Below are 14,674 nucleotides of genomic sequence, written 5' to 3'. Positions count from 1 at the left end.
GTTAATGATAGATTTTGTTCTGTTTTTAACCATAAGAAATGGGAAGTTGGAGGCATAGATAGCTGTTCGAATGTGGTTTTTTTTTTTTTTTTTTTTTTTTTTTTTTTTATAATTATTTAAAAAATGTTACCTCCTTTCAAATAAGCTCTAGCAAATAAAATCATCCAGTTTATGATGGGGAAAAATATAATGTTCCTGCTGGTACAACATTTGCAACACTTTTTTTTTTTTTTCTTCATGTTTGTGGCTATATCTTAATCATTTAAAAATATAAAAATATTTTCACTGCACAAAAATATTGTTCCTTTGGTGGGGGGGTGGATTGGAGGGAATGAAGCAATTCTCATCTAAACTCACAAAAAAGTTACAGGGGAGAAAATAATCCAAAAATCTTTAGAAGCTTAAGAAAAATAACACTTAAAATAAGCAATAAACTTCTTCTGAGCTATTTGCTCTACACTTTTAGTGGAGCTTTCGCACTAACTCGAGAAGCTTTCTTTCCCTCTTACTTCCATCCATGGGGTTCATCAATTTACCATACGTGAGCATGATGTTAATACAGGTACTTTTATTTACTTCCTTATTTCGAAATACTGCTGAATGTTTAAGTGGATCTCAAAGAAAACTTTATTAATTTCATTTTTAATTTCATTTCCTCCTGATATATGTAATAAAGCTCTCCATATACTGGCTATGCATGCACTCACAATTATTCAATATGGCAAACCAAATAGAGCTTAATCAGCTCACCTCATCTATTCAACAGCTGCCCATAATTAAATACTAACACCCACATTCATTTTGCAATCTCTCTATTTCTCTCAAAGGCCAGGTGAAATAAACAAGGTCTGCAGCTTGCTCTGCGGGTTAATAAATCCAAGGTTATTTTAGAGAAGCAGTAAGACGACTTTCCCAAACCTGGGGCTCGTGTAATCATCTCCGCTCTCTCACATATTGCATATGCTGCAGTTCAGATAAAGACTGGGGATCACATCCACTCATTTTTACAGCTATGCACACAGATTCCTGGAGTGGTTTTTCATACAACAAATATATCCAAAAGGACAAGGACCAGCACGCAGACTTGTAATTAAGGACTGAACAGAATTTTATTTATTTCCTGTGTCCCTAAATACTTCCTCTAACATAGGTTTATCAGTTCTCGGTTGTGCTAATGCTACTTGGTGCAGCAAACAATAAAATATTGTTACTGAATAATCACCTGTATATGCATTTGTTATACATAATTTCTACTTTTCCTGTAGGTGCTATATATAGTGCACTTTATATACCCAAAAAATGTTACCTTTTTTGGGTAACATTTTATAAAGACATTTTTTCTCTTTCCTGGTTATACCCTATGCAGCATGCTACTGCAAGAATCGTAACGTTTTTCTCTTCCTCTCAGTAGCCAACAAGAAATAAAATACATGTGTAAAATGCTTTATCACTCCAATTCTAAATACACTGCTTTATACGCATCTTTGCAGGGCCACCTGCAGACAAGAGGTAAAAGGAAGCTACCCATCAGTCTGGGTCATTCTGGATCAATGGATTCAAGTGGTACAATGCAGTAGCTGGTTGCAACAAGAGGAGATAAGATCCCCTACCTGTTCTCCAGGTAAACTCCAGGTAAACTGGCCCTGAATTATTCAGGGAATGCATGTCATCCATGTGCACTGCCTCCTCCCTGGTACTTTATACCCAAACAACTGCTTTGGTTTTAATCCCAGTTGTTTTCCATTCAATTTTACAGATGCATAAGGAATTCATTAGTTACTCTTCCTTCACTTAATTTTTATATAAGCAAAATTTGAAAAAAAGCAAAACAAAAACACTTGGACAGATATGGTGTTGTATTCCAAGATTCTTCCACAAACTCTTTATTTTGTGGTCCTATTGTTTGCTAGAGTACCCAGAAGTTCCTCTGCAATTACTGTTTTTTTTTCTTGTTTTTTTTTTTTTTCCCACTGAAACTTTCTGGGTTTTACCCAGCAAAGCATATTACATTATCCTGTTCTTAATGGAGGTGGCTCATTTGCAGCTCTAAAGCTTTGTATAGTTCCAATATACCCACTTCTCCCTACTGCACAGCATGACCAGCAGCTTCACTGACATCATGTTTGCCAGGTTTTCTGAATCCCTCTATATGGTACTGAGTTTACCTGAGTGCCAGGTGACATCTGAGTCCATCCCGCCAAACTCCTCCTTAGCTCTTTCAGAAGCCACATGTGTCGTGAGTGTAGCAGCTAAACGTCTCTTTCTGTGTAGCCAGCCACACAGCCCTATCTCTAGCAATCTGATAGTACAGAACAACACTAAATAATTATTCTTATCTTGTATGCATAGCTTTTTTTTTTTATTATTATTCTTTGTGCAAGCAGGTTGCACTATTCTCTTTGCTCTCCTTTGCAGTCTAAACTTCTATTCCAGACCATCATATCTAACATTATTTGGATAAATGGCTCAAATAGCACAACTTCAGTACTGCCACATCATCTCCTGTAATACAGCTTTATTCCCCTGTGGCATAAGTTGAATTTGCTGTCAAATTATCCAGTATAACTTTAGTTCCCAGAAGTGACTGCAACTGACAGCAAAAGCATTTTTATGCTCTCAAATCATTTCATGTTTTCCTCTCCACGTAGTTTTCATAGTCTTTATGGAAAAGATATACATGTCTCCTGTGTTGAATGGCCTCAGTTCCTTCAGCAAGTATTTGAAAGCAAAGGCTTTAATCAACTCCCTAATCCTTCGTATTGAACCTGAAATAATTTAAACACAACTCCTTTAAATTTACTTTAATTTAAAACAACCATTATTTGCAGTACACCATTCTCCACATTTACCAGGACCAAAGCTTTAAAAATCCGTCACCAGTGAGGTGGTGCAGTAAAATTAAAACTTTCTGCATTTAAAAACAGGTCTCCATTCATCTGCAGAATAGGTACCACAGACATTTGTCTATTAGGAACCAATTTTTGCTATGTTATTAGCTGGCCTCTAGAAGTCCCTGCATACAACTCTGAACCACACTTCATTTGTTGGTATTTTAATTCTCTTAGGCATTGTCTGTCACAAACTATCAAATCTGCTCTACAAGCTAACTAGACAATACATTAAGCTGATGAACTACAATATATGCATTAACCAAGACCAGTAAAAATTACCATTATTCTATAATACAGATGTTTGGTTTTTTAAAAAACATATTTTAAGAACATATTCTCAAAAAAGGCAGAAAATGCAATAACAAATAACAGTAATTATTATTATTATTATGAACATTTAAAAGTTACTTAAGTGAGACAGCAGAATCCACCAGATTTTCATCATTTTCTTTCCTCAAAAAAGAATCTGAATAATTTGGAGACTCTTGAATCATCAATTACTTTTAGGCAATGTTTTAGTGGCAAGAACTTAAGGTAATTGTTAAAAAAAACAGTGTCATAAATATTTCCAATATGATACTTTCCAAGAAACATACGAGCACTGTTACTGAGAAAATAACCTAAAAACTGCTAGAGTGCACAGTGCTTACTAATATTTTCTTTGCATAAGAAAAGAAGATTTTGCTTATATATGCGCACAGAAGTTACGAAGATGGTAATAAATTCACCCTGGCTTTCCAGACTAATGACATTCAACCATTTCATTTTTTTCATTTTTAATGGAAAAGAAAAAAAAAAAAAAAGCATACTTTTAAACTGTTTTTGTGTTTGATAATACTGGGGTCAATTGATTCTTTTGCTTTCCTTTAATTAGATTATTGTTTGTTTTTTTTTTTTTTTTCCTTTTTTTTTTCATCCCATCCTTAGCAGAGAAACATGACAAACCTTTTAATGAGATTTGCCAAATGCAACATACTGACAGCAAAACCTAGATCTATGTGTATTTCACAAGCTATATTACAGTTATTTTAACCTAGACAGATGTCAAATTGTCTGTTTTGCTTGAGACAGAACAATGTTATGTTTAAAGCCTAGAGAAATCATAAGAATGTTAGATAAGATTATTTATGCCCACAAAGTCGACATCTTTATCCAACCAGATCTCTGGAAAATACTAACTTGTTTCTCATTTATATATCCACTACAACACCAAATTTAACAGTCAAATGTATACTCACAAGCATCTTAAAAATCACCTTCTTATTATTAATTTTTATGATAAATGAGTTCTTCATTAAATTCTAAATTATCCTGCAAATTTATGTGAATCAATTTCAATGCATTATGTCAACTTCCATATGAGAAGCTCAAATTATTAGAGGAAAGAAAGAATAAAGCATTTTCAACATTAATCCTGCCCAAAAAAATAAAAACGATTACAAAAGGTCCTGCATAATTTATTTAAAAGGCAACCAAAGTCAGTGAAGCATTTCTTACTGAAGAGGACATAGATCAAAATGCTGCTATAAGTTTTTGTCTCATAGTGAGCTGAAGTTATTATGTGTGCGGTATGTGAAAAAGATACTTTGGCATTTGGCACACTTTATATCAAGCCCCTCTTTTGAAAATTACATTGGATAGGAAAATGTAATGCGATACCAGCTTAACAAGAGTTTTGCACTTACCAGAATTATGGCAGTAGTCCATATACTGTGGAATTTGGATTGTAAAGGCTACCAAATCTGGAGCTAGGAGAGATTCTGGCTTTCTACTCTCATTCAGCCATTTACTGCTGTGTAAGTCTCTGGTGTCAGAAGGCCCTTGAATTAAAGGAATCAGCTTCTCTTTTCCACCATCACCTAAGATAAAGATTAGAGTTCTTACAGCTTTTATTGTAATAAGATAATTTTCCAACTTATAAACATTCGTTAGTCCAAAGAGGGTATCTATTAGTGTTGTAAGTACAGAATTAAAAAAGGAAATAGAAAGATCAACCACTTATAAACTATTAAACAACTTCCTTAATGTTATCTTGTAAATGTCTTTACATCCAGGAGGATTTCATAATCGATTCTCTTTAAGATAGTAATTTCCATCCCGACTTTATAAAAAAAAGTATCTTAAAATATCATCATGATCTCATCAATGGAGTTAAATATACTCCATTTTTAGTGTTCTTAACACTAGCTGCCAAATATATATATAAATATAATATATATAAAGATCATAGATACTGATTTGAAAAGTAGCTGTAAACTTTTTAAAAAAATGTTAGAGAAAATAAATGTATCATAAAACCCTCAAAAAATTCTCAGGTGAAATACTTGTACCATTTACAGAAAAGATTTACAGAAAAGGAGACATTAAAAAAAAAGAACACAACATTAAACTACTAAATTATGCAAAATGCAAATATCCTATGTAATATGCAAATGCAGTTCTACTCCAGTTTCTTCAGTGCTTTTAAATTCATTTTTATCTCAGAAGAAAAAAGTAAAATCTGTATATTTTTCATTCAGTGTCAACATTGGATACACTGAGTCCAGGCTGGATCATCCTCTGGCACATAATAATAATAATAATAATAATAATAATAGTAATAATAATTTTTAAAAAGAATACAAAAACCCCTCTCTGATTCATAGGAACAATGAGTAAATTCTTGTTTCAGTAACTCTCCTTGTAAAAAGCAAGGCCAATTCTCCTATACAGGCAATAAAGTTTTACATGGTCCAGCTGCACATACCTGGGGCTTTGGCACAAATTTTTATTGATCCCACGGTCCCAGAGGCACATTTGACCAATGATGTGCTGCAGTACTTCAATTCAACATTCTGGATTGAGCCCTCAAGAGTTGGCAGGGGATTCTTAGATTTCACACCTAATAAAAGAAAACTGCAAATGTACTAGCCTGTTGAATTTAAATATTTTTATATTCCTTCACCAAGGCATTTAAACTTAATTATACTTTAATTATCTACCTTAGATGTTCTTATAGCATTTTTGTTGTGACTTGCAGTTTTTAACCGGAAGTGAGAGAACACTGTATACAGGTATTTTAAATACAAACAGTCATACATAAACTATATGTAGATACAGAGAGAAAAACACACAAGGCCACTTAGATACTGGAATCATAAATATGTATATATACACATACATACACTTTTGTTTTCAGTTTATAAGTGCCACCTCAACTATTCACTTTCATGTTTTTATTATGACCCTTTCATTTTGGGACTTTAAAATGACTAAGTGTTTTCAGCTTACATTTAGACAATAACATTTGACTTGGTAGCAACGTAAAAGCATTAAATCCATGCAGCTGAAGAGCACAGAAGGCCAACACGCTTGCCGTTTTTCGACGGAAACTAGAGTTCAAACCTTGCCTTAGGTCACAAGTGGAAATAAGTTCTGGTGGTCTTTGCTCAGCCCCTGTTTGTGCACACCAGAAAACTACCACACGCTTTGGAACAAAGCACTGCATTGGCAGGCACTTCTGAAGAGCTGCCTAGAACTGCAGCAGCAGGGGATGTTACAAGTCAGGACTGAGATATGTTGGCAGCAATCTAGAGGGCAGCTTACAAAACAGCCCTGTGCCATGTAGAGAGGAAGCCAGCCCTCCTATTCTGCACAGAGCTACCTATCGGAAAAAAAGAAATACATAAATTTACTCGCAAATGAGAAAGAAATAGTTTCAACACCTGTAAGTAGCATGAAAGGAAAAACTAACAGAAGTTACCACTTTTACTATTTTTTCCCCCATGCAGAAGTAACTGGGAATTTGGAATCAGTAAAAATTGGCAAGACCTTCTTAATTATGCAAGTATTAGCGTAATTACGGAACCATCTCCTTACATATGTAACATGGATTTTGGAACAAATTCTATAATTATGCAAGGAAAGTATTACAGAATATCAGATAAAAATGAAAAAGCATTTTGATATGGATGTCAAGACAGTTACACACATTAAATAATATATTGTCTCAAGACTGAATCCATTAGTTTTTTACAATCTCTCAAAGACATCACCAAAATAACAACCTCAACCTTTCCCTAGTAAAGAAAAATTCCTAAAATTGGTAGGAAACAAAACAAAAAAAAAAATCAGGATTAAATCTAATAATTGGGCCTAATTTACTGTGCCTATTTCAGTTCCTAAAAATCAAAATTTATTTGGTAGTACACATAAAATCATTCAGTAACCAGACTTCTTGCTGGATATCTGTGCCATATATTTATGTTCTGGACATCAATTTTTTTAATGTAAGTTTTTTGTTCTGGAGAGACATTAAAATAAATTTTGAATAAAAAATACTTTCCAAGGTAGGAAGAGAAACAGCCTACAAAGGGACACACGCATAACAGACTGACACATGAAAGCTGGTTCTATACATACTTTCTTATAAAAATTTAACCTGTTTTCTGTGGTCAAGGTGTGTCCAGCCTTCTCCTAACTTATGATGCAGGAAGTTTTCAGGCTCAACGAATGCTCGCTGCAACCCATTTGTATGTCTGGCACTATTACACCCCACCAGCTTTCAGTCTAAAAGATAAGCCACCAGTTTTAGTCTCCTGAAAACACCCTCATACACAATCTTGCCTGGGGCAAGCCACTTTTAAAGCTGAAAATCCCCTTTCATCTAAGGTTTTATATCAGAAATGATGCCTGAATTTGTCACAAGCAGGTAGTTGTCTCTAGGCATTTCCTAGTCTGGGCTCTACTTCCCCATACTTCCTACACTTCTGCAAACATAGTCCATTGTGTTGAAAAAAACAAATATTTGTTTTTTCCTGTCTTCTACCTATTCCAAAGCAAAGATAATAAAATATTGTTAGTAGCAGCCAAGAGTACACTCGAAGCAGAACAATTTGGAGTTCACGATCTGACCCTAATTTTTCAAGTCTTCACTAAACTGGAAGCTTCATGCTATATCCATCTCTCAACAGCTCTTCTTTGCCTCAAAATACAAGCTGAGATGTCTGATACATTCCTCTCAATTCACCACGGAAGATTAAATCCTTTTGAATCTAAGTATTTTCCAACATGAAGTCCGCTTCTAGATGAATTACCAGTGTGACAACCTGTAGGTACTAAGGCTAAAACTTCGCATGTTAGTTACATGCGTGACTGGAACTGTTTTAATATCACATCCAAGACCAGGAAAATGAGTTTCACGTGACTGTGCTACCTATTTGTCTCTGATCACTCCTATTCCCTTACCAAGTAACTTTTGGACTTGTTGAATTTTAGCAAGATACAGAAGAACAATTAGAGATGTTCTATAATCTTCATGAAAATCTGGGTGTGCATTTGCCCTGTTACCTAAACCATTAGCATATTCCCCAAAAACACAAAGCACAACTCAAACTATCCAGGGCATTTTCACCCAGCCAGCAGTTAGGGATAACATCAGGAAGCTAGGAATGTCAAATGGCTTGGCCTTGAAGAAACCCCCAAACCCTCAATATGTGCTCATATAATTAACGATTATGTGATTAACGACTACACTTCAATGCACATGATGAAGAAGTAACTGAGCAGTAAGATACTCATTTTCAGAACACCTGTTAGAGGGATAGGATGAATACTTTCCCAGCAAATTTCAACTCTGAAAAGAACATGAAAAAGTATTGTGACATAGCAGTCACATCTCCCCTATTCTACATTGTTTTGACATCAATTTGCATCATCATCCTGTTCTGTTTTTACACCTGATAACCAGAGCATACCACAGTAATCTGGCTGAAGTTACAAGAAAAATTAATTCTGCTCAGGTTTCACAGCTCTGAGCTAAAGGATACTCAAAAAAAAAAAAAAAAAAAAAAAAAAAAAAAAAAAAAAAAAAAAAAAAAAAAAAAAAAACAACCAAACATCTACTGAATGCTAAAACCCTATGCAGAGCGTGCACTAAAGAATATGAAACTTCGGATGGCTACCTAGACTTTCATCATAAAGACAAAAATCCACCTGACCATACAGTGACTCCCCTTGCCAAGTTTCAAATCTCATTTTCAAAGCACAAAAAAAAAAAAGATATTTTTGGTGAACCATTCATAAAGAATAGGTTTAAAATAGGGAAACAGTGTATTTTCTTCAACCTCAGAAAATCTGGGGCAAACGATGAACTACCTTTCACAGAACTTGTCAAATTGGCAAGCTGTACCAAAGAGAAGTAGGAAGCCTTATTTCCTACCTATCTGGCCTCTGACCATCTGTAGTTTCCAACCTTCTGTGATTCTGTGAAGAACTGAAGGTAGAATTTCTAGGTTGGAAGAGACCTCAAGATCATCGAGTCCAACCTCTGACCTAACGCTAACAGTCCTTGACTAAACCATTTCCCTAAGCTCTACATCTAAACGTCTTTTAAAGACCTCCAGGGATGGTGACTCCACCACTTCCCTGGGCAGCCTGTTCCAGTGCCTCACAACCCTTTCGGTAAAGAAGTTCTTCCTAACATCTAACCTAAAACTCCCCTGGCGCAACTTAAGCCCATTCCCCCTCGTCCTGTCACCAGGCACGTGGGAGAACAGGCCAACCCCCACCTCGCTACAGCCTCCTTTAAGGTACCTGTAGAGAGCGATAAGGTCGCCCCTGAGCCTCCTCTTCTCCAGGCTGAACAAGCCCGGCTCCCTCAGCCGCTCCTCGTAGGACTTGTTCTCCAGGCCCCTCACCAGCTTCGTCGTCCTTCTCTGGACAAATATCCTCCTTTATTATCTCAATGATACTTTATTATCTCAATACTTTATTCCCAAATATCCTCCTTTATTATCTCTTCCATAATGACAATATCATTATACTCAAAGTCTCAACAATTGTATACACAGCTAAGATGTTCCTTAAATACTTTTTTTCAGAAAATAAATGCTTAAATGAGTGAAGACTAGGGATCCCCTCCCCTGTAGCATTTATAAACTTTCCAGAAGTCTTCTCAAAAAGTTGTTTCAGCAGGAACATGTTAATATTCCTTGATAAGAAATGCTCCAAGTATCTAACTTCAAACTCAAATTTCATATAAACATTTCACATTTATTTTATTTATTTTTTAAACTAAGACATTGAGCATGAACTCAAAGAGGAACCAGGCAAACCAAACCTTATTGCAAGCAGTAACATTATCCAAATTCAGCTTCACAGAAGTTCCTGAAAATGAAGCATGAGAATGGCTTCTTTTTGAGGTGTACGACAACAGTGTAGAATCAGCTCTACTTGATTTTCTGGAACCACACTTTAAAAAGCAGCACCATGATTTACTTGAGTTTTCTGTTCAGTGTAATTAAATATTGGAGAACAGAGTAAGCATGTCTATTTTTCAGTGCATTTCACGTTTTCCTTAGTTCATTTATTATTTTCATCAGGAACACGATAAACAAAGACTTCATGGAGACAGGGAGATATGCATACTTGCCTCTACCAAATACAACCCCAGGCTACTTCCGAACAACAATGAAAATTTTCTACTTGTGTGACTTTTGTAATAGAAATATCTTGCCCACTGTAAAACTACTTGCAATAAAAGCCACCTTACCTTCCCAATATCTAACCAGGTTGGTACTTGGTGATCAAACATCATCTGCTGTAGCCAAATCAGAATACCTCACACACAGAAACACACCACCAAAGGCCTATAAAGCTCTTCTTTCCATGCTGCAGAACTCAAAAATCCACAGAAAGGTTTTCTAACTTAAAATCTAAAGATCCATTTCATTCTAGAAACATGTACAGAAGCATCACATCACAGGGAATGATCTCACACACTTTAAAAGCAGGTATTCACATCCCCTCCCCAGCTTTTTTGACATGAGCTTTGGGCCTCACTTCCCCAAACCCCTACCCCAAGTCCCTGCATTGGGTGACTTTCTATGGGCAAGATGGATGGGGAAAAAAAATACCTACAGACTGAACACAATTTTGTCTTTACAGATCAGCCCAGAACTTCTGTTGACAAAGCTGTCAATTCTGAGCAATAATTTAATTTAAGACCTGTTAAAAAAATTACCTAATTAGTGATTTTTACCAATGGCCTATATGTCTTTTACCAATCCATTTGTAATAAAAGGAATTTGCAATGATTGGAGGAAAACCAAGAGAAAGTCTTAAGTGATCAATAGAAAAGACAAAAAAAAAAAAAAAAAACAGCAAAAGAGGTATGTTACTGATTCTTGGGACAAGAGTCAGGACCGTGTGCCCCCAAATCCCTGAAATATAATAAATAATTCTTTAGAAAGATCATAAAAGAGAGAACTGCAAAATATGAAATAGGAAATGAATAAGGCATGACTAAAACTTCTAGAAGCAGCTCCACATGAGTTCTCCCCATATTTAGGTTATGGCCTCAGAAGGAAAAACTGCAATATTTAAAGCATTAAGTACCAATAAACTATGGTTTGGCTACATGATATAGTAAAAGATTGTCACATACATGTCAAAATGATTTCAAACTGAGTAAAAAGATCAACCCATGAATAAAAGCAAATAACTATTAACCAAATGAAATAACATTTAGGCCTAGGTCTTTTACTGGAATCAAAAAAGTTTCAATTATTTTCACAGAAACTTAAATATAAGTTCACATGACTAATACAAAACAGCTAATAAATAAATTAAAGCATCGCAGAAACCTCACTTTTTCATGGAAGACACTCATCTGTGGTAAGTTCAGCCTCTGCTTCAGCAGTGCACTCAGTGAGGACTTCAGAAAATCTGTACTGAACTAGGTTAGAGATGGCTTTTGTGAGGAACTTGATGTTAAAAACAAATTTTGTTCCTTCCTGCCTGCAGTAAAAATGTAGCTGAAGCCATGAAGACCAGCTCTAGCTGGTGTCAGTGCTGCTTGTCATCTTCAAAGCATTAAGGGAACGTGGGCTTTCATGTTTTTCATTGCAGCAAGACAGCAGCAGCATGGGCATTTGAACATTTTATTTTATCTGCTTCCTTGAACAGAACACCAGAGAAGAAAACATTGGGTGTGCATTCTTGTTTTTGGGGTGTGTTTGTTTTTTTTAATTGGAATAAACAGAAAAAGAAATTTTCTACAATGCATAAGTCAGGTCACAAAAACTTTTTTATTATTATTATTTTGTGGGAAAACTATATATTTGTGATTAAAATTCCTCAAACATCTTTACTGTGTTCACAATTCCACTTTTTTAATTTGTCATCATAATCTGCAGACCACATTTTGCAGTCTCAGTGTACACACTCATAAAACTATTTTCTCTCTTCTTCGAAATACAGCAATTCAGACAGCTTATTTTAAGCAAGTGTCTGTGGACAGATCTATTTTTTTCCTAACTGAACTTTAATTGGCAATATTAGTGCTATTCTGATTAATATAATTATTTATTTTTTCATAACGGTGCCAATCAGTAGACGTACTGATATTCTAAGAAATTATTTTCTCCTCGTGTCTCTCTAGAGTTAACAGGGATCAACAAGAGGAGTCTGATAGACTTGTTTCTAATGTCTGGTGATTTGGACAGCTTTTCTTCCGCCTGTGCTTCTGCCACAGTACCATATCTAAAAGAAACCTGTCCAAAAACATACAGATATTAGACTTTATGAAGTGTCTCCCTCACAAAATCACCTAGACACAGGCCCAAGTAAGCAAGATATCACACTTAAGCTCACACTACACAGCACGGACCTTCCCCAGAGATGGCACAGGCCTTAGGAAGCTCCCAGGGCTGCACAGGACAGAACACAATTTAGTAATGGAGATTAACATATTGCAAAAAATTGCTAAAGAACAACAGCATTTCACCTACAGGAGGAGTCACTGAAAACTGGCAAAACCCTGCTGCTGTATTCCAGTTTCAAGACTACACAATGGCCTTCATAGAGCTCCCTGCTTGCCTTAATCCATAAACTTTCCTGTTTTCCTAAAATCCTGCTTTAAAACTGAGACAGAAATAAGACACCTGTGATTCAAGGACTGAAAATCAACATGAGGGAGATCACAGAATATTGGGAATAACATGTTGAGGCATCCTAGGTCAGAAGTACCTCTGTATTGCTGATAATCTGCCTTAAGTCACATAAGGTAATTCCTTCATTTAGCTCATGGAAGAATTTAACAGCTATTAAAAGGAATAATAAATAATAATAATAATAAAAACTTTACTGACAATATATATCATAGGGCTGCAAAACTTTCCAGAACTCCCTTCACCCACCATGCATGCACCAGCCAGCAAACATTTGCAGACTTACCATGACCTATCAAGAGGACAACTACCATCCTGCAACATCCTCAGTTTAGGGTATAGAAATACAATTCATGCATAGCCTGACCTGCTGTTCCTTTTAATCTAAACTGAGAAGGAAAACTCTCTTCCAACTTTAAATATATAGCATGGCAAACAGCTCTAGATTCCCACTGTGAGAAGTTTAATTTTGGGCAAATGCCTCCTTAACCTTTTTATTCCTAACATTCAAGTAATTCACGCATTGCCAACTATAAGCTAACTGAAGCAAGTATTTTAGGACGTGGTAACATGACACTGGACAGGACACAAGACTAAAGTGGCTTTAGTGGCACTGTTCCTGAGATTCTAACTAAAGGTTCAAAAAGGAGGACTGATTTTCCTTTCTATGGGATTCAACAGCTGCATTTCAGATACCACTGTATCATTTGACACAAATGGTAAGAACCCAAGTTAATGCATTAAAATAACTTTTTTTCTTCCAAGAAAACACAGAAACATGGTCAGAGTCTGAATCCTTAACTCTCACAAAGTGTGTTCTCTCAACACTCATATCTATACATAGTAGACAAACACTAAAATGACATCCACTCAAATGCTTCCAGGATGCAATAAGAACTTGAGAAACTTTCACCGCAAAATACTTGAAGCAAGATCCCAAAAAAGACAAAGACAGGCTAGCGCACAGAGGAAAAAGCTTACAGTTTTCATCCCTAGAAATATGTCCCTTTGTTAGAAGTGTGCACTCACAATCAGTTGCTTTCATCTTGGTCTTGTATGCCTTCTATCCCTTTCAAATACGGTAGTTTGGCTGTATGTGAGGTCAAGTCCAGCAGGTGATGTGTAATTTCAACTGATTTGCATGAAATGAATATTCTCCTGCCTATATGCTAATCTGACCACACAAAACCTGAACTGCATTTTCTATCCTGGCTTCCATTAAGACTAGAGATTTGGTAATGATGAAACTAATAAAGCCCGGTTTCCTATGAGCTTGTATTCCTTTAAAAAGCCTCATTCATCAAAGCAGGTCCACACCTTAAAGTGCTATGTAACATACCTACTATGCAAGATAAGAAATACTAAATCTTACCTACAAATGGTTGTGAGCTTACCAGTAACCCAACATAACACCTGGTCACCAGCTTGTTGTCAGATTTATCTAATGACTGAAATTTGTCATAAACTCCATCTGAGATAACCACATACTGGACAGAATGGTTATAGACCAGCAGAAAGGCCAACAAATTGAGGAAGAAGATGGACAATAATTCTTCAAGTGAAGCAGCAGCAAAGGTTAATAAAAATTCAAATGAACGTGGGTGTTCAGTAATGGTATTAACAAAAGATAATCAACAGCTGAAATCTAAGGCATAATCATTAACTGTTTGATTTCTTGTGTTGCTGGGCATGGAATGAAAAAAAATAACATCTTTCAATTAAGTGAAGAAAGCCAACAGTGACATGGTTAAAAGATGGACATCATCTCCTGTGGACACTGCAAAAAGCAGGACATGCTAGAAGACTAACTCAGACAGGATAGTAAAACATGATACAGATTACATACAAAAAATA

The 14,674-nt window shown here is 35.7% G+C and overlaps 1 protein-coding gene across 1 annotated transcript in view; it reads right to left on the bottom strand.

The window, feature by feature from the left end:
- The window catches only part of VPS13B (vacuolar protein sorting 13 homolog B), a 459,490-nt gene that overhangs the window by 311,512 nt on the left and 133,304 nt on the right, over positions 1 to 14,674 (bottom strand). The window contains 2 exon segments of the mRNA XM_032182423.1: positions 4,577 to 4,750; positions 5,638 to 5,772. Coding sequence (XP_032038314.1) covers positions 4,577 to 4,750; positions 5,638 to 5,772 — 309 coding nt within the window.

This window comes from Aythya fuligula, chromosome 2 (genome assembly GCF_009819795.1).
Source record: "Aythya fuligula isolate bAytFul2 chromosome 2, bAytFul2.pri, whole genome shotgun sequence".
In the NCBI taxonomy this organism is placed as follows: Eukaryota; Metazoa; Chordata; class Aves; order Anseriformes; family Anatidae; genus Aythya; species Aythya fuligula.
Note: the sequence above shows the minus strand (reverse complement) of the source record. Positions and strands in the feature narration are given on the sequence as shown.